Genomic DNA, 20,338 nt, shown 5'->3' with positions numbered 1-20,338 from the left:
CCGTTTATACACAATTCATATATATGTAACATATCACTTATACAAAATCAATTCATACAAAAATAATATATAATTTACTTATACATACAATCAAAAAAACACTTTCATACACAATTTAGACAATTTATTAAAAATTTAATACACAATTAATCCAAACTTTATACAAAATTTATATATATATATATATATATAACAAATCAAACACTGATATATACAATCAAAAAATGGACTTTCATACATATTTCATACAATATATTCATACATTACATACATAAATAATACAGTTTTCATACTTCATCAATATACAAAATTTTATCACCTGACATTTTAAATATAATATGGAGTGACTTTTACCAAAAAATCACATTTCATATAACTTTCAAAAAATATTAATACAAATTGTCAGACTTTGTTCATATTTTTTTTCACAATAAAACTGCACAATGATTCAAAATTTGTAAATTTTTGTATTTTCTACATAAATCAATCATCACACCAATCTTCATTTGAATTACAAATCAAAAGAAAATTACTATTACTTAATATTTTTCATGGTATCATATACACATCGTAATTGTATCACAAAAAATACATCATATCAACGCAATAACAAAAAAAAAATAAACATTCAATACATGACAAAAAAAACAAATATAATTACAACCAACAATTTATACTTAAAACATAACAAATTATAATTAAACACTAACCTGATAAATTTCACTTGCCACCATGTTTAATTAATATTGACATAAAATTTTCCGTCAAATCAAATCTAATCATTTTCAACGTCAAATTTTAAGATTTTTTTTTTAAAAAAAACAAAAAAAATATAACAATGTTCAAATATCAAAATAATACTCAATTTTGAATAAAACAAACAATGCAAGAAAATAAAGATTAGAGTATTTTAAGGATTTAAATTTAAGGATTTAAATCATAACTTATTTCATTAAAACTAAATGGAGACTTTTATGGTATATCTTATCTGTAAAAAATTTCAAATACCTTAAAATATGCTAATTAGTTATCAATAATTAATAATAACTAATTTCACGCATCACATATCTAACATTAATTTATCCCTTTTTTTTATTTTACTATCTATTTTTAATAATTTAAAATTAACATTATTTTTTTAATAAAAAATACTATAATTTAATATATTAAATTTTATACAATGCAAATCAAACTCTTATGCCATAACTGAAAATATGACTACATACTATATATCTAATTTACACATTATTACTTTAATTAAATACAACGAATATTTTAATTTTTATTATAAGCATTATATTACTCACTAAACGATGACACCATATGTAAAAAAAAAACATCACACACACTTGTCACTTGTTCCTTGTGCATAATTATTTACTTTTGTATTACTACTTTCTTCTTTTGACAGATCATTTGCAACACTAATTCAATTTTCCGTAAAACTTGATAACCGGTGTAGCGACAAGTAATCCCAAGTTCCAAAGTGCGCCGATATGTTTTTTCCATAGGTTCGTTTATCTGATTATCTCATTCTTCGTTTATTTCCGATATTTATTTTTTAAAAGTATGATGAGAAAGTATTTTATTTTTAATTTAATTTAATTTGAATATTCGAGATTTTATGTCGAGTAAAAAATACAAATTGAAAGGTGGGGAGCGTATCTATAAATGGAAAGACATTTTTCATGCAAGGTCTCTGACACCGACTATTGCATTTCTTATTGAGCAAATACCTCGTTGCTTTTTGATACGTGAGTTGTCTCCTCCTTTTTTTTTTTCTTACTAACTAGCAAATGTAATACAAATTGTTCAAATTATCTGTTATAGTAATTTGGTTAAGAATATTATAGTTGTGTTTTAGGATGGGAAGGGTAAGGCTAAGCGTGAAGCGATTGGAGAGTCATAGTAACAGGCAATCCACTTATTGCAAACGAAGATGTGGAATCCTGAAGAAAGCCCAGGAGATATCTGTGCTATGTGATATAGACATTATCCTTCTTTTGTTTTCCCCAACTGGAAAACCAACGCTATTTCAAGGCGGACAAAGGTACTGTTTTCTTTTCTGTTACTTTATTTAAATACCTTGACGCTGTGCTAAGCCACTCTTTTGGTTTGAGACTTATGTCTGCTTACGTTTCGGATGAGATAGTGTAGATGCCATCATGAACTTGAATTGGATGTGTCAATTGACAACCATTGTTCCTATGAAGAGCCTTTACTCCTCCAGAAGATGCTCTTGTAAACACATATAACAGAGTACATCTACTTTCAAAGCTTTACCGGCTATTTTCTACTGCTAGGTTTTTTTAATCACACTTGTCTTGTATGGTGATTTAGTCCTTTGTCTTTTTATTCGTCCCACAATAACTATACAGGTTCTTCATCATAGATGATGAACTAGAGGATTATTCCGTCTCTAATTTCTATTGCATGTCTTCAGCAATTTTGATGAGATAATTGCAAAATTTGCTCAATTGACTCCTCAAGAAAGGGCAAAAAGGTACAAAAATAGTCCTGTCTATTTGGATTAGTCTTATCTAGGAGTAAGATTTAGAAGCCAAATGACCAGTTTTTGCTAATCTTGAACTTAAAACAGGAAGTTGGAGAGCCTTGAAGTAAGTCTGATATTCATCACCACTATGTGTTCTCCTCTTGCTATGCTTTGTTGTTACTTCATAATCCAAGTGAAAGTAATAACAATGCTAATGGTTACACTCCAGACATTGAGGAAGACTTTTAAGAAGCTTGACAACGATATAGGCGTGCCAGAGTTTCTAGATGCTAGGTATATATTTTTGTTGATCAATTTGAGGATCTTTTCCTTCAAATTTATACCTATTGAAATTTGCCAAGCATTATGTTAACCGTTTACCTTGTCTTTTTTCTCCTTTGTTTCTTTGCTGCAGTGATCCATCAGTTGAAGTATGTGCTTTCTTACTCTATCAGCACCATTTTTGCTATTATTGTATGACTTAGCTCAAGTCTTGTGGACAATTTTCTTTTTTTTGTAATTGGTGCTGACAGGAATTGCATAGTCAAGTGAAACTTTTGCAATCTCGGCTTACTGATGTAGAAATGAGACTCAAGTATAGTCCTGCATTCCTTTGTTCTTCCTTTTATATTTTTGGTGTTCAGTTGTTTCCATAAACTGACCTCTTTATCAACTGCTACAATATTTCGATTGCGTATTTTTATCTTATTTAGGTCTCTGGGCAGATAAAGCGTGTTATCTTTTGTCCATTTACATTGAGGAAGATGACAAATTCATATGTTGCATTTGCTTTTTGAATGTATCTGAAAGAACTTTTTGAGGAATATCTAATAAGTTTTCTCATTTGGACATTTTTATTGGACATCCATACACAATTAATAGCAACTTGCTTGATTACAGGCCCAAGTAATAATATTTTGTGTGCTGTAATCTTAATCCACATGTGCTGTTTCCGTGTTTGAATTAATATGCAGTTGTAGCTAGATCATATGGGCTTAATGAATCGTGTCATTTTTCACCTTGTATTAACCTTACTCCTTTGCTTCGTCGTAGCTGGTGGAGCAATCCTGATAATATAAATAAAGTGGAAGATTTCGCGCTAATGGAGTGTGCACTAAGGGAGTCACTTAATGCAGTTCATGTTCGGAAGGTAATATTTCCAAAAACTGGATTGGTTTTGCGTGGTACTTGGTGATCCTAGTGCTGCAACAAGTTTAAGAAAAACAGCCATACTATTGATGAACTAATATACTTTTAACTCAGTATTGAATTTGGTCAGTACTGTGTTGATTGTTTACCTATCCTTTGTCAAATCCTCTAAATATTCGCTCTCCTTTGTAAGAATGATAAGTAGGTCATGGTTATTCAAGGTTAAACTACATAGTGTCTTCTGCCTTTCTTCCCTTCTGTTTCTCTTTTAGTCTCTTATATGGGTTGTTTCGGAAAAACAGTGTAAAATGTGAAAATAACTGAATGCTTCTGCATTCGAATGTCATATAACAGCTCCAGAAGACGACGCATTTGCATCTTTTGATGAACAGTGAACTAGATGGGAATACTCATCAGTGGCATCCAGAAAATAAAATCCTGCGCATGCCATTCCCTCAGACTCCAAACATTCTACCCCAGGAGTGAGTATTAGACCATATTTTTTCAGCATCTTTATGTCGTTCACCCTGTTATGATCTTAGTATTTCACGGTTGAAGTTACTGGATTTTGGTAATCGCTAACATCGTGTGAACCATTGTTTCTCTGTAGAAATATGGGATACTTTGGAGATAATTCAGTTGCTGAATCTTCTCATGTTCAGGGCTCTGGAGAAGTTGATCAAGCAAGACAGGACACAACTGCAATGCTAGATAACGGTGTCTTGAATGATCTAACTAGTATAGCATGCTTGAGACAGCAACTAAGTGAGCAGTACTCATACAACCCCAATGAGGATCTTGATCTGCTTGAAAGGAACATGTTGGATCCTCAGAGTGATGCCAATTTGAAAGGATATTTGATGGATTATGCATTTCAAAGAAACTTTAACCTAACAAGGTCTGTGGATTCAGTCAATTATAGTGCAGTCGATGCCGTTGCTGTTCCAGATTTTGATGAAAAATCATATGCGCAGGTAATTTCATCTGTTTCCGTTCTCGGTTAATTTCACCACTCTGACAGTTAATTATTGAAAAAAAAGGTTTAATTGTCCATCTTACAAATGAAATTTATCTGCTCCATTCATATATCCTTGTTGTCTTTGATAGTTGAATATGCTAAATGCACGTCTTATATTTACTCCATTATACAAATTGCCACAATCTCCAAATATACTGTCATTTAATTACTCCTATCTGGTCTAACATTTCTTACTCTGTCTCACTTGTTCCTCTTTCCTGCAGCCAGCAACTTCCAGTGATTAGACACTCGAGATAAGTCACACTACTCGAGTAGAATAATCTGTGATCGTGGGTGAGGTTTACAGGTGCAGTGGTTGTTGATAGATAATTATGTTTGAATATGTATAGTTGTTTTGCTTTGCGAACCCTGACACCCCTCATGGTGAAAGTAGGATAAGAGCTTGTTCATATATGAGATGTGAATAAAAGACCAGTTTCACTTTGCTGGGATTTGTTTTTCAGTTAAGATGCAAATCAAACTAAATAAAAGAAAAGGCTTTTGCCTTTATATGCTAACAAGAGCGCAAAATCACATTCTTTTGATGATCTAGTAGGAATAACACGAATAAGAAACGCTGTACATTAAAGGAAGGTTCCTTGTTTTACCACAAAGCTCTATTCTTGATCAAAATTCATAACATGGTTACAAGGTAACAATATATATTCAATTAAGTTTCTGATGATGGTTTTCTAGTTGCTGAGTGTTTGGATGATGGTGTTGTGCCATGGGTCAGAGAGGTGCTGCAGAAGGTTGTCAAAAGGTCCCTTCCCAGTCACATTGTGCTGCACTATAAATCCCAAAAATGCCAACATAGCCAATCTCCCTGCAAATTATCCACCTAAAATAATTAGCCTGGTTCAGGTATATAAAGTCATTTAGAGAAAGTGAACATCCACTTACCATTAGCAAGTTCCTTCTCCTTGGCCTCTTCAGTTGGTGCAAAGTTGAGTGGGTTGAAAATACCACCAGGGTATCCACATTTATTAGGAGGCAAGCTGTAGTTCTTGAAGATAGGGTCTTGGTTGACACTTCCTGGGTTCTTAATGTCTTGCCACCTTCTGATCTCGACGTAGTGGAACAAGATGAACTCGATCACAAACAGGGTGGATGATGATGCAAAGTACTCTGATTTTCCAGCATCGTACCATTTGGGCACATTAAGTATCCCAATGCTAGTGAAAACTTCAGGCAACAGCATCCCTGCAACACCCAACATAGCCCAACGACCATTCACCAGTTCAGCCTGGATGAACCATTTCAAGTTCTCTGGGTCCTCCGCAAGTCCCAATGGATCAAAACCATTGTCTCCTGGGAGACTAAACACAAGTAACCATTCCAGTATTAGTATTAGTATTTACTATTTATACGCAAAAGTAAATATTAAGACGTACCTGCCATCAAGATAATCAGGAGAGGCTAAGCCAGGAAGCCATTGACCTTTCTTAGCTTCAACCTTGAATGAGTTGTAAGACGAAGAAGTTGAAGGTCTAAAAGAGACCTCCCTGTTTAACTTTCCAGATGATCCAGTAAGGAACCTGGTTCTTGAAGCACACGGCCGGAAAATGGCGGCGGAAGCTTGTGTTGTCACGGTTGCCATTTTTTCCAATTTGAAGAGTTTGTTGGTGATTATTGGGAGAAATGGCAATGTAGTTTTAAGGCTGAGTTGAAAACTTTGTATGTTTTGTATATGCATTTGTATTGCCATTTCTTTGGGACAATTGTGGCTCTGGTTCAATCTTGAAGAGTCACTAAGATTTTTTGGAATCCAACGGTTGGATTGAGTTGTGAATTTGATAAGAACCAATGAGAAGAAATGTGCCTTATCTCTTATCTTTGCTTCTATATCTTCAAATCTGTTTCTTTATTTCTGTTGGTTTGAGAAGATGAGGAGGGACCCAAAAAATTGCCACGTAGATATATATTGGATTTTTAGAGGAGGAAATGGAAATTGGGGAATCTGTTAATGGGAAGATCTTTGCCAAGTGGAATTATTGATATCCAATGAGGATGTGACAATTGTTTGACTCAAAAAATATATCTATTACTATGACTTGATTGAGAAAAATTGGGTGGGATGAGTCCTTTTTTATGCATTGGAAGTATATTTTAGCGCGACATATAATATAAGAATAAAAATATTTTAGTTTAACATGGAATAACTCTATCGTATGGTGGTACGATTTTGATAAGCGGGAGTTCAGAAAATTTATGTTGTTTCAAACATCGAGATTCTTTTTATGGAAAAAATCATGTCTCTTAAAGTTGCATACTCCGAGGGTTCGAATGCTAACATATTGCGATGGAGTTTCACTCGTAAAAGTTTCAAAATTCAGCACATTATACTAGAGTATTTCCATATTTTAGATTAATATATTGCTGTCCAAATGCTCTCTTTTTTTTTCTCCACTAAAAGTGGCTAATCTTTTAGTAGTGGCTAAAACTTGACAAAAAGTGGCTATATAGGCCAATTTTAGGAATTGGGCCACTTCAGATCAGGCCCAGTCCAATTATTAGCTTCTTCGTTATCGTTAATGGGCTAGAAAGTGTTCTACTCCGTTTGTTGGACCTTACAGCAGCCCGTTTAATAAGAGCAGTTTTTTCAAGTTTTTTGCACATGCTGCCACAATTTCTAGGTAATCAAAGCACTTTATTTATAACCTAATTCCTTAGAAATATGTGAATCATGTTAAAGTTGACACGTAAAGCTTTTATATGAATAAGGAAAGGGAAGTTGTTGAGAAAAAGTTACTTAAAAAGTTATTTTGTTGCCTGTCTAAATTTGAGTTGAGTAGTTCTTTTCATGCTGACATTTCGTTAAAAATAATAAAAATTCTTATTTTGTAGAGAAGAAAGAGACAAGAAGGATTTAGAAATCTGAAATCACCACACAAATCAAGAACAAGAAAAGGACACACTTCTGGCTTCTATATCTCACTGTGGATTCCCTATGTGGAATAACATAACAAATGTCGACTTGAAAAAATTTAGGTCACATTTTTGTTATGATATAAAAAAATAATTTGAAATAAAGTGAAACTTTTAGTTTGACATATAATATGGTTTTTTTGTAATTTTAAACATTATTATAATTTCTTTAATCTCATACGATATTATCAAATAAGAAAAAATTCATAAGAAAGTATAATATACTGTCACAAAGTTAGTCTAAAAAACATTATTATCAAATTATAGTTAAATAAAGTAAAATTGAACATAAATTTTGGTACACTACTCTTTAATATGATCTTTCAACATACTATATTAACAATCTTTCTCACATTGAATGTGTTTCTCCATCGAACAAAGTGGCATTGTTATTTTAAATAGTTTATTGATTAATATTTTAGCAATTATATCATCATTTTTATATGTCGGAAATATATCTAATTCATTTGTTATTTTCACAGGAAAAAATTATGTAGTATTACAAAAATTATGACAATGACAATTTCTATGTCAATATCTAATTCATGTCTAGTTTTTAAATTTTGAATCTATTTATCAAATTTGAAAAGTTTATTCAATCACGTTGCACATAAATTAGTGCCTAAAGTTGAGTGCGTTTTTTGGAGCTCTCTTTCACTCTAGGTAAGCCCACAAATAATAGTGCAATTCTTTTATATGAAGCTAAAATTTCTTTTGTATTTTGAATATCAGCATCTAACAACATAAGCAATATTTATCCCCTCACCCTCAATTCACGTGGGATTCGAAATAATCAGAACATTATGTTAAAGCTTATCATAAAAAGACGGAGAAATTACTAGTGACCGAAGGCTTTAATTTGTGTTTCAAAAGAAGAGTAAAATTCAACTCTGATAAATAAAAAATTAGGACACATAACATTGGAATATAAAATAAAAGGACCACAATAATAAACTCTTTTCCAAGTCATAATTTAAATTTCATACGAACCACAATAAATAACATCAAACCAGAACAGTAGCTTTTACCTCTAAACTAATATCCCCTATAATAATGAAGTAATGTGGCGGGTGGTGACAATAAAATCCACCACCACTGCCCCTAATTTATGTCCTTTACCTAAAAATGACCACAAGGACACAAACTCGTAACTTCATATCTTAAATTTACTTTTAACAAACAAAAAAAAAAAAAGGGTTTAGAGCCACTTTAAAAAATAAGCTCTTCCCATCATCCACACTAATTAACTAGTAGTAATAGTCTTAGTTGCAACACTAAATTGAAGGAATCAAGTAAACTGTGCGCCTGTGTAAGTTTTCCCAAATGACCATCCAGCAGGGATAGCATTGTTGCAGAAAACAGTGCGGCCATCACCTGTAGTTACTTTAAATGATAGAATTTGACCATCAAGTAATGCATTGCTCTGCCAATTTTGACCCCAATTGCGTGACATTGCTATCCACCCTGTTCTAGAACCTTTAATCGAAACTGCATTTACATCTCCTGAACCTCCCACGTTCGTCACCAGCACTAAATTGAAATAGGAGTGACCGTTCATTGTGAATCTCATTCCGCCTTTTCTCTGGCAAGGTACTCTGCATTAATGCCAACAAAATTAAAATTGTTTTTTTTTATTATTGGCAAGTGCGAATGCATGTATAACCGAACACCGATATAAATATTACTAGTAGGGGCCCAATCTTTGTCACGAGATATACCCGGCAGTAAGCTTCTGCCCAACTAACTAAGGAACAATTCACAAGGCACTGAAAATTGAGCGGGTAGAACACAAAAAGGTGTGATGATCAAATTATACATGTATATATTCGAAAAAATTATTGAATTTACGTGAATTAGTTTTTATTTCAATTTTTTTCTGCTTTGACCTTTATTAACTGACTTAACTAACTGCAATAGTTAAGCTCGAGTTTGTTGAAATTTCAAACTTCTAAAAATGAATTTTCGAGGTTGTTAGAAACCTAAAAGTGTGATGGAAGATGCATCTAACTTGGGGCGATGTTGGAGTTTTGTGAGTGTAAAAAGATTTGAAGTTGGGTGAGTGAAAGTTATACTAAGCCAGTTTTGGGAATTCGAAAATCAGATTCAAATCTCATGATATTTGAAGATAAATTTCAAAAAAAAAATCCAAATTCTATAACATGAATTGAGATTTTTTCGAAGTAATCTAGATTAAAATGAGGCTCTTACCTTCTGTAAGCAACAGGGACAATCCCAGCTCTGTACTGAGCCATTTTTTGAAAAACAGGCTGAGCCAGGTCAAAGTGGTGCAATGGAGGATTGCACCACCCACCAGCGTTATTCGGAAGGGCAAAATTTGGTGGGCAAAAATTAGTAGCAGTTACCACTATAGAGCCTGGAAGGCACCACTTCGAATCACCCACACATTTAAGCTCAAAGCAAGATCCACAACTCAAACCATTATTGAACAGTGCTGTACTCAATGCTGCTGTGTTTGTACCATATCCTTCACTGTACAAATTCCCATAACCACATGCTCCACCTGAATTATAACAATTAATATAAATCTTTGTTCGACATAACTCAATAACTTTAATTTAAGTAATTTAAAATTCATCAACTAAAAATTCTAGCTCGAAAGTACTTAGCATACCCATAGTTCCGGAAGCATCACCACCTCCATAGAAAGTTGCATGAGCTTCAATCCATCCTTGTTCATTTCCATGGACACAATTAATAAATTGTATACAAAACACACCAATTATGGAGAACCACAAAATTGACATTTTTAAAAAAAATAAAAAAATTGAGAGATGTTTGGCTCACTTATAAACTTAATGTTTGTGTGTTTGCGCTTAAGGGAAAATTTTGCTCTAGGAAGAATGAGTTTAAGTTGCAATGAGAAAAGAAAGGGACTGAGGTGGGGAATAAATAGATGTTACGGGAGAACAAAATAATATTTCAATTTTTTTAAAAAAAAATTCTGTTGCTTTTAGGAAAAATCGGTATTTTTTTTTTCGAAAGATGAGTATTTAATAAATCTAAAAGAGAGATTTATTATTTATTATTTTCAACTTATAATAGTAAGTAAATTACATAAAAAAAATTATCAGTTAAATTTTAGATTTCTAAAATATTATTATAAATTTAGTTTAGTAATATACTTTCTTTTTAAGTATTGTGCCAAATTAATATAGGTAATATATATTATGAAAGTAATTGTGGATGTCCACGAGTCTTAGAAATAAATTTTCGATTTCCCCTAACTATAATTATATCAACTCACATCATCTTCATGACTTCACCCTTATCTTCACTCGTAACTTTCTTACTTATAGTTAATGTCATATTTATTATTAATTTTTATCTTCTATATCACTAAACACTATAAACATAAAAATTATATTCTAGACTCTTTGACGTACTTGAAAAAAATGAAAAACTCTCAAATTTATATTCTTATCACTTTTATAAATTAAAATAGGAAATTAAATAAATATCTTTCTAATTTATTATCGAATTCTCGACTACACACCCCTGAGTTTTTTTAAAAACAAAATATATATCACCTTGAAACTAGACAACTAAATTCTCAATACGTAGTGATAAACACTTGTGCCAGCTGTAATCTTTTATTATTTATATATTTTTTTTCTCTTTATCACTTTTTTCATTAATTACAAACTCAAAAGAGTTTAACTGCTATCCACCGACGGTGGACAAAAAAATTACACGGACATTTTATTTTTGGAAATATTTAATTTTTTTAATTAATATATTTTAATATTATTAATATTAAAATAAAAATAATAACATAGTGTTATATGGTAACTTGAATTATAAATTAATTGTACAAATTTAATTAGGATTCTTATTTGTCTTACCAAAAATAAAAAATACATAATTTCTTGTGTTTTCTTAGTTGGATTAACGTTCTTCTTTTTCTACAAAAACCATTGAAGCAACCAACTATCCACCATTGAAGCAATTTGAAACAATTATCATGGTAGCGTTTTCCTCGTATATCTTTTTTTACATAACTTATTAAGTCTTTTTCGCAACATGAATAAACGTTTCAAAGAAATATTCTTGTTTTAATGTATGAAGAAATTTATGTTTTGTAGTGATGAAGATATTTAAAGAATACGTTTAAGAACTTTTTAGCAAATTGAAGAAGTTCAATACATTAGCCATGAAAAATATTTAAAATTTTAAAGCTAACTTACCCTATCAGTCTAATATCTAATAATTGTGTATTGCAGGAAACTTTTGAAATCTCTAATTTAGAAGAGCAAAATGCAGAAGGAATTGAAGATTCCTTGGAGGATATAGAAAGCAACATGAATGCAGTTGTATCTTTTGTTCCTCAACTAGGTGAGCAAGAATTAAGAGAGCCTTACATCGGTATGGAATTTCAATCACTTGATACTGGATTTAAATTTTATCTTGATTATGCTCATCGTAATGGTTTTAGTGTGCGCAAAAATCGAATTAGTAGATCAAGAAAAGATAAATCCATTATTGGTCAAGAGTTTGTTTGTTCAAAAGAAGGATTTCGTTTAAAAAAATGTAACCAAGCATGCAATTGTGATTAAATCATGGGCCGTATTTAATAGTGTTTGATTTTGTTTGCTTACTCTTATAAGTTTGAATATGTTGATTTTGTTGCACTTTATGTTTCTGGAATAGTTTCATATTAATATTTTGCTAGCATTGCTTCAATGGTAACAAGTACCGGTTCTTATAAAAAAAAATAATATGTTGGCAATGATTTTCTTTGAAGGATTGAAGTGCTTTCCAATAAGAAAACACAAGAAATTATGTATTTTTTTATTTTTGGTAAGACAAATAAGAATCCTAATTAAATTTGTACAATTAATTTATAATTCAAGTTACCATATAACACTCTGTTATTATTTTTATTTTAATATTAATAATATTAAAATATATTAATTAAAAAAATTAAATATTTCCAAAAATAATATGCCCGTGTAATTTTTTGTCCACCGTCGGTGGATAGTAGTTAAACTCTTACAAAAATATGTATACTTTTTTTTTCCTCCTGCTTCTACTTCTTTTTTTTTTTTCATTCCCTTCTAATTTCAAATCACTCACCCATGAAAAAAATCAAAGTTATTTTTATTATCATTTTCTCATCATTTCATAGTATCCTTCAGGCACCTTGACAAGCTTGATAATTCATCTCTTTTCTTTTTTTTTTATAAATTTTTATTATGTTATTTATTTGTCTTCATGACACTAAATTTGTGATATTTTACTACAATTTTGCAAAATTTAAATTCTTGGGTCTTAACCAGATAACAATAGAGACTAAATATAAGATCTGATGGTTGATGTTTGTTATTAATCCAAAATCGATTACAAGGTAGATTATTAGTGTTGATATTTTGAAATAACTTGAGATTGATAAAAATGTAAAAAAGTTGGATGATGACCCAAATTACATACCCAAAACTCATGTTTGGTTGGTTTATGAATTCATGATCGGAAAATCTATTATATAGTCATAATTATTTTAATTGACTTGGTTTCTCCAATAATTTTTAAAAATCTAATAGTAGAATGATTTTTATGATGGAAGGTGTTTAATAATTCTATTTTTTTCGCTTTTATTTTTGATGATTTGCAGCGTTTAATTTGTAGAAACTGGTGAAGCAAATTCTAAAAAATGTTAAAAGATGGACAAAAAATGTGGTTAGAGCAATTATGGTGGTTCAAGGTAAAGGAGATGGTGGTGGAATGAATGTTGAGTAATGTGAAAGAGAGGGTAAAAAAGAAAAAGAAACAAAAAATTTAAAAAGAAAAGTAAAAAGAAATTATATATGTAATAAAAAGTTAAATTTAAAAATATTATTTATTTATTCTGCTGACTTTCACATGCCTCCGGAAGAGTGAGAACACTCTCTATGCCATGTCAGCATCTAAGGATGTAATTATTCTGTTTTAAAATAGTTTAAGAAGAAGGTGATAGAACTTTATGAAGAATAAGTATAGTTAAAAATTCGATAATAAATTAAGAAGATATTTGACTATTTTTTTAAAAAAATGTTCTTTTTATATTTGCTTTGATTTTAGAGATAGTACTAGTAATTTATTGTTTTAAAAATAATAAATCAAAAAGATGAAACAGGTTGAGCGTGCGATCACTAATCAGGATTGATAAAGAGATAAATGATTTGAATTCTATTGTGTACAACATTAGTCTCGTAAGAAAACATTTTATCTTTTCATATAATAATTTTTTAATATTAAAATATAAATCTAATATAAATAGAAATATAATAAAGTTGAGAGGGGACCCGATGAGCCCCTTTTTGGTCCTGCCCTGTCTACCTACTAACCTCCGCTTTAGGCAACGCAACTTGTGAAAGGTATTAACATATTTTTTTTCCTCTTCCGTTAACAACTTCTAAAATAGTACTCCTACTAACTAGTAAATATAACTAAGAAAATTAGTTTTTGATAGAAATTTTGAGGTTTGATACCTAGGGATTTGTCTTTTACAATAATTTATAACTTATGTGTATTTTGGAAATCTTTTAGACAAATATTTGAAAAGAAATTAATAACTAAAACAATATGTAGACAAAATAACCGCCCAAATGGCCACTGTTATGGTGACATTTTATGCATGCAACTCAATACTTCTAGAAGATAATTGAATTGATCAAGTTTATATTAATCTATAATTATTCATTAACCAAGAATCAATGGTAACAAGTCTTAAGTCATGTGGAAAGTTGCCACGTCAATTTCGATCCAACGAGAACATGAAATTATGAAATTTATAGATTATTAATTTTTGAAAAGGTCAGATTCAAAATCCAAATATTACTAGTCTTTATTTCTGTATTGACATTTTATGCACTGAACTTGATATTTTTAGCTATAAAGTATGGAGAGGATAATTGGATTTTTAAATTAAGACATTGTGGAACGAATTATTCTCTAATATATCATTGAACAAGAATCATTAGTTGTACTACACAACTGTCATTGTGCCCAAAGAAAAAGTCAGAATAAGTATCTGTACATTATAAAAATATTTATTTTGAGTAATAAAATTGGCCTAAGGGCCTTATTATTTTTTTTTTAAAAAAAGGCACATTATAAAAATATAAAGTCACTAAACAATTGTTAATAACCAAGAACATACTCAAATTTGTCTCAAGTATAATTTTTTAAAAAAAACGTTTTTTTGGCGCAATACTTAAACAAAATGAGCGACTTTGATTAAAAAAAAAAAAAAAAAAACAGGTTACAACGTACCTTCATAACATATAATAAAATAAAAGTTGGAGTAATTATTAGGAAAGTAATGATATCCCTAATTATTAGGTTTAGTGGATCGAATTTCAAAAGAGTGCAATTTGGAGTAGAATCAGATTTATGGAAGAAAAAGGATGCTTGAAAAATTGGTTGCTAGTTGCTACTGATCCTGCCTTGGAACAATCAAAAAGTAGACCAGACTAACATGCGTGGAGCCGAGGTTTTTCGAATCTGTTTTTGAAGAAAAATTATAATATTTTATATATATTATGCATTTGTTTTTTCATATTTTAGATATATCAATAAAAAATTTAACTCCGACATAAGAGCCTAATTCTCATCTAATTTATTTTGCTCATTATATATATTTATATTTTTATCGATAGATGAATGAGAAATTCTTCCTCTTAGTTTCATAGAAAATTTAAGTTAGATTTTTTTATTGTTCGTCAGGATTCTAAAATAGATTACGGTATGGTGGTGCATGGCATATCTGATGAGATTTTGAAGTTTGAATACTGAATCTAAGAAAAAGGGGGTAAAGTGGTCACACTTCTGCCAGAAAACTGACATTAAATCGCCGCCCTTCCACACAACTTGAATTCTGCTATTCCAGTACACTAATTTATTTGTGTGCTATGTTCTTGCTCTACTACTTGAGCCAAAGCTTTATCACAAAGAACATCTTTAATTCATAAAAATAAAAATAAAATCGGCATATTATTATATTTTCTTTCATTTTAAAAAATATATATATATATTTTTTTTCAAAAAGAATGATCTTTTTTTTTTTGGCAATATTTTAATTTTGACTTTTTACGTTGCGTGTTTAAGACCACAAGATTAAACGACATTTTGATAAATTTGACATAAATAACTACAAGATAAAAAAGTCTTTTTTTTTAAACTCCGTTTCAAGTCAAACTGGGTCATCTTTTTTTATACGAAGGGAATATATTATTTTTAAAATATTACTTGTGAAATTAATTGAATATATTAAATTATTAGTATGTTCTTGCTTTACTCCCATTCTTCTCTCTCTAATTGATTGCTACTTTCTAATTACCTAGTCTTCTTCGTGCTTAAGCGTATATTTTTAATTTATGACAGTGATACAAATTAAAAGGCTCGAGCTCGCCGAATAATAATTCGAAGTTTACAAATTCAAAACTCTTCATATAATTTATAGCCTATTTTTATTATTGAGTTTATTATTTTAAAAATTTAATGAATTTTCCAATACAATATAGAACAAATTCATGATATGATTGCACAAAGATAAAAGTTAAATTTAAAATTCTGATGAACTCTCAAATGAGTTTTACAGTGCGCAATTTAACTTTGAATATTTGAAAAAAAAGAACATAAAAATAGAATAGCAGAGTCAAAAGTTATTTAAAGTAGGCTCCTCATAGTGATATATAGGGTTTGTATATCATGCCTTTTTGGAGGCATCGATATATGCATGCAGACTGCAGAGATAACGTTTTCTTTTTGGTAAAAAAGTTGTGAGCTCTTTAGCCTTTTAAAGGATAACTAAACAAAGCTTCAACAATACCTTACTTAATCCTTTTTATTTTTTCTTGTGGTTGACGGTTTCTTATATACTTTACACCTATTTACTTCATTATTCCGTGGCCTCTTCCCTACTTTAATTTGGACGGCCATGTTTTATATATTCCTTTTCTTTTTCATTAAACCAAAAGATACAAATTAGTATTATTAACCGAAATAAAAAAAAGCAAGTACAAAATGCATCGCCTAAAGAGTTTATTTTGTTTCCCCTCACATTATTTATCATGTATATTACTTTCTTTATGTCCCAATTAATGTGTTTCGGACTTTTTAAAGTGTGATCATGTTTTTTAACACATGATTTTTTTTAATTGGTTGAAACGAAATTTTCTTATATAAAAGTTATTTTTTTAAAAAAAAATATTATGAATCACATATAATTAATCTAAAATTTTCAAAGACAGTTATGATCAAAGAACAATTCGTTTGATTTTGGATATTCTAACATCATTTCATAAATTAAAATTACAATATTGTGAAAGAATTTGGTCATTAATCGTCATAATCTCACTTGTCAATACATTACTCAATTTTGACTCTTGTATTAGGTTCTCAGGGGTAAATATATTGCAGGAAAATAATACTGGGTTCCAAAAATTACATTATATATATAATTAAAGTTTTTAAGTTATGTGTATATATATAATATATTGAACCCCCTGAACACACAACAAAGGCGTTGCTCAGTAGCTGTGGGGGTTGAGGAATTCGCTTTACTGCCCGTCCATTTATTTGGGGATATTATTTGTGATTAATTTTTTCTTAATCCCCTTGATTAAAATCCTCCCTCCGCCACTGCTGACGACAACATAACATACACATGCAATGACAAATTAAAGTGACTTTTAAATTAAAAATAAAAAATAATTAGAAGAGACCTATATTTAATTTTTTAAAACATATTTTAAGTCATTTTGTACATTGTCAAACATTTTCGAAGGTATTTTAAGTCAAATGGTATTTTTTTTATAGTTGTCGAACAATTCCTAATTATTCTACTAAACTTACTTGTTCAATTATGTGAAGTTTTATTTTGTTTGTTTGACGTTTTATCATTTGTTGTAAGTACTTGATAGAATTTTTTTCACTTTATTATTGTTATACATAACATATGAAGGGGGGAAATGTCTCTTAAAAAAACATTTTAGTCAAAATTTTCGAGATTTAATTGAATTATATATCAGCTCATTTAACAGAGTTGAATTAAGCGGATTAAAATACTTGAGTTAAATTGAGATAATACTACTCATGTTAAGCAGTATGGACATCAATGTTGTGGATGGATTCAAGATATACAATTTATGAATTTGTACAATAACTTTTAAGTTACCATACAATGATAGTTAAATCCTAAATTTAATATTTACATAATAAAGCATAAGTTACTAAATTTACCTGAGTTTTTACCCAAATAGAAATTACTTTTAGAATTAAGTAGAGTGGGAAGTGGAAACAATATTCCATTTGAGGAATGGCTCAATTAAGTAGTATACTGTATACAAGATACAAAACATTTGGGCTAATGGGTTTTCTAAGCCCACTAACTGGTAGTCTGAACAATGAAGAATTGTATGGGCCTAACAAATTAAAACAAGATGTAGGCCATTTTAGATATGGGCCTTAAAGGCAAATTCAAATGCATTTTTATCTCTTAAACCCTAGCTTGGAGCCGTCGAGAGTATTTCACCCATGTATATATAAACACAACGACATGTCTTCATCTTCACACATGATAAACCCTAGCAAGTAACATTTTCTATTTGTTTGATTTTTCTTCAATATTACTTGTTTGTGTGCCATCAATTTATGTATGTAAGGTGAAGCGCAAGTGACGATCTTCAATTTTCAATACTCCGTAGTGGAGGAAGATGAAATTTTGTTAACAAAGGAAATCAGAATCTCTGATGCGTTTTCATCTCTTATCGTTTTTTTTTTTACTTGATTTATTGATCTGGTGATTATTAGTTCTTTGCCTCTGCCTATGATGGTGTTAAATATACTTTGATTATTTTGTATGAAACAAACTTAAATCTGAGGCTAGAGGTTTTATTTTTTTACTTTGTTAGTTTGCAAGTGATGATAAAACAGACAGGGACATCAGAACTCTCTTATAGGGTAAAAGATGACTAGTCTAATGGGAATCTCTCTGATGCAATTCAACTTACATCTAATAGTTTTATGCTTATGATTTTGTGTCAGAAAGTCCAACTTTTAATTTGTTAAGCCTTTATTTTGTATGGTAATTGCAAGTGATGATAAAACAGACAGGGACATCAGAATCCATAGGGTTGTGATGATTTGTCGTTGGGAATCTCTCTGATGCACAACACCATCTTCACTAATGTGTTTCTTTTAAGCTTTTAGTTACATTACAAGATAGAATCCTTGAATATGGATTGAATTTGTATAATATTTTGCCAGTGATGTTACTAAAAAAGACTTGTGATACTTCATGATCATGTCAACGAATCATCGCAGCTGAGGCTATATTAATTAATTTTGGGGCTCTTGTAGACATTATTTCCTCCTTTTTCCTAGTTTTGGGCTATGTTGATTTGAATTTGGATTGTTCTCGTTGATTGCCAATGATGTATTCATATTTGCACTTGTTATCAGAAATAAGAATGATGATCTGCAATTGTCACTACCTCTGAGGCAAACAATCAATACCCCATTGTTGATTTGTTTAATAGCTTTTTTTTTCCTCTCAGAATATTTGTTGTGTATTGCACATTGCATCTCTTACTTGTTAAATTCCAATCCTTTTTGGCTTGATTTGAAAATTTTATGGTGTTCTAGATTTCTCTCGTCTATATTTTGCAAGGATTTGAAAATGTAACTGAAAGGGACTGGAGTCTATGCTGTGAACAAAGTGGAAGATATGTTAGTAAAAACACTCTTTGCTATTGGCACAGGGCAATCCCAGTACTAAAAGGATTATTATTGTCTAATGTATCAGATACCGATGAATCGTATAATAATCCTCAACATAAACTTCATCTTGTTGGTAATCGATAAGTGTGATTTAATCGAATCATCATTATAATTTATATTTAAAAACTATACGAATTGTCCAATGCTTGTATTAGTATATGTTTGCAGACTTTAATACGGTTCTCAAAACACATTTCATTCAACGGTACAAAGTATATACAAATTTCCTTTTTATTTGACATTATTATTATTTGTTTGCCCCCATCCCTCCTCAGTTTCTTTGGTAAAGAAAACGATTATATTGCTTGGACGCAGAATCAAATCTCCTATAGTATACACAAATTTTAAAACTCATTTTAGCTGGCCTTAGCTTATAAGGCACTATTCGAATACGTTAGTTTTTACTTCAAATTAAAGAACATATCATTGGATTTAGGGGTGTGTATTGATTTTTTCATTTGATTTTATACTATTCAATTTGAATTTTTGATTTTTGATTTTGAAGAATTGTAATCTGATTCGAACCAAATAAATTTATTTGGTTAATCATTTATGTCAATATTAGTAACATAATAAAGTTATATTTTGGTAAATTTTGAAAAAGATTTCGATTTCACTCCCTGCTCAGATTCACTAATAACATTATGCCTTTTTTAACATTTTTCTTTTTACACTTCTCACACAATATATTTATAGGATAAGGCAGTCGGCAACGACAAATGTGGCAAAGTTTTAACCAGTTGAGCAGAACTCAATATTACTGAAAAGAAAAAAAGAACGCATATCCATAATGACTATATACGCTGGCAAAATTAAATACTTCTGTCAAAATTAAAGAATATTAATTTTTGATTTTGTAATTTGAAATGTACAATAAGTTCCACAGTGGAAATCTTTAAAATACGAAAAGTACACCTCAGGGCTATGTGTACTTCACTTGTTCTTTTATATTAAAAAAAGAAAGAAAAAGG

At 30.2% G+C, this 20,338-nt stretch overlaps 3 protein-coding genes and 4 non-coding genes across 13 annotated transcripts; 5 read left to right on the top strand and 2 right to left on the bottom strand.

The window, feature by feature from the left end:
• Window positions 1-1,597: 1,597 nt before the first annotated feature.
• On the top strand, window positions 1,598-5,113 carry LOC101260221 (agamous-like MADS-box protein AGL65). 7 transcript variants are annotated; one of them, XM_010320510.4, is made up of 11 exons: window positions 1,598-1,754; window positions 1,865-2,050; window positions 2,158-2,241; window positions 2,444-2,503; window positions 2,600-2,788; window positions 2,910-2,925; window positions 3,028-3,089; window positions 3,548-3,644; window positions 3,998-4,125; window positions 4,254-4,617; window positions 4,886-5,113. In XM_010320510.4, exons 2-11 carry the CDS (start codon window positions 1,866-1,868, stop codon window positions 4,904-4,906), a joined length of 1,206 nt encoding a protein of 401 aa, XP_010318812.1. In that variant the 5' UTR covers window positions 1,598-1,754; window position 1,865; the 3' UTR covers window positions 4,907-5,113. The 7 variants fall into 7 exon arrangements, with proteins under 7 accessions (XP_010318812.1, XP_019068633.1, XP_025885912.1 ...); XM_019213088.3 differs by having other exon boundaries at window positions 1,603-1,754; window positions 1,854-2,050; XM_019213090.3 differs by lacking the exon at window positions 1,598-1,754 and having other exon boundaries at window positions 1,788-2,050; window positions 2,600-2,618; window positions 2,724-2,788.
• An 81-nt stretch (window positions 5,114-5,194) lies between these two features.
• CAB11 (chlorophyll a-b binding protein CAB11) lies at window positions 5,195-6,437 on the bottom strand. The gene is made up of 3 exons (NM_001329979.1): window positions 6,056-6,437; window positions 5,565-5,980; window positions 5,195-5,487 (listed from the first exon to the last, which is right to left on the bottom strand). Exons 1-3 carry the CDS (start codon window positions 6,367-6,369, stop codon window positions 5,354-5,356), a joined length of 864 nt encoding a protein of 287 aa, NP_001316908.1. The 5' UTR covers window positions 6,370-6,437; the 3' UTR covers window positions 5,195-5,353.
• Window positions 6,438-8,550: 2,113 nt separating this feature from the next.
• On the bottom strand, window positions 8,551-10,468 carry EXPA10 (expansin). The gene is given in 3 exon segments (NM_001247435.2): window positions 8,551-9,184; window positions 9,798-10,110; window positions 10,222-10,468. Coding segments are annotated over 3 exon segments (753 nt in total). The 5' UTR covers window positions 10,355-10,468; the 3' UTR covers window positions 8,551-8,877.
• A 7,942-nt stretch (window positions 10,469-18,410) lies between these two features.
• Window positions 18,411-18,471, top strand: LOC112941228 (small nucleolar RNA Z267). Its single transcript, XR_003246325.1, has one exon. It is a non-coding gene; the product is annotated as a small nucleolar RNA Z267 (small nucleolar RNA).
• A 28-nt stretch (window positions 18,472-18,499) lies between these two features.
• LOC112941231 (small nucleolar RNA R44/J54/Z268 family) lies at window positions 18,500-18,589 on the top strand. Its single transcript, XR_003246328.1, has one exon. It is a non-coding gene; the product is annotated as a small nucleolar RNA R44/J54/Z268 family (small nucleolar RNA).
• An 86-nt stretch (window positions 18,590-18,675) lies between these two features.
• LOC112941233 (small nucleolar RNA R44/J54/Z268 family) lies at window positions 18,676-18,759 on the top strand. The gene has a single exon (XR_003246330.1). It is a non-coding gene; the product is annotated as a small nucleolar RNA R44/J54/Z268 family (small nucleolar RNA).
• Window positions 18,760-19,013: 254 nt separating this feature from the next.
• Window positions 19,014-19,091, top strand: LOC112941244 (small nucleolar RNA snoR122). Its single transcript, XR_003246340.1, has one exon. It is a non-coding gene; the product is annotated as a small nucleolar RNA snoR122 (small nucleolar RNA).
• The last annotated feature ends 1,247 nt before the right edge of the window (window positions 19,092-20,338 follow it).

This window comes from Solanum lycopersicum, chromosome 3, assembly GCF_036512215.1.
Source record: "Solanum lycopersicum chromosome 3, SLM_r2.1".
In the NCBI taxonomy this organism is placed as follows: Eukaryota; Viridiplantae; Streptophyta; class Magnoliopsida; order Solanales; family Solanaceae; genus Solanum; species Solanum lycopersicum.
The sequence above is the reverse complement of the archived record's forward strand: the minus strand, read 5'-3'. Positions and strand labels throughout refer to the sequence as shown.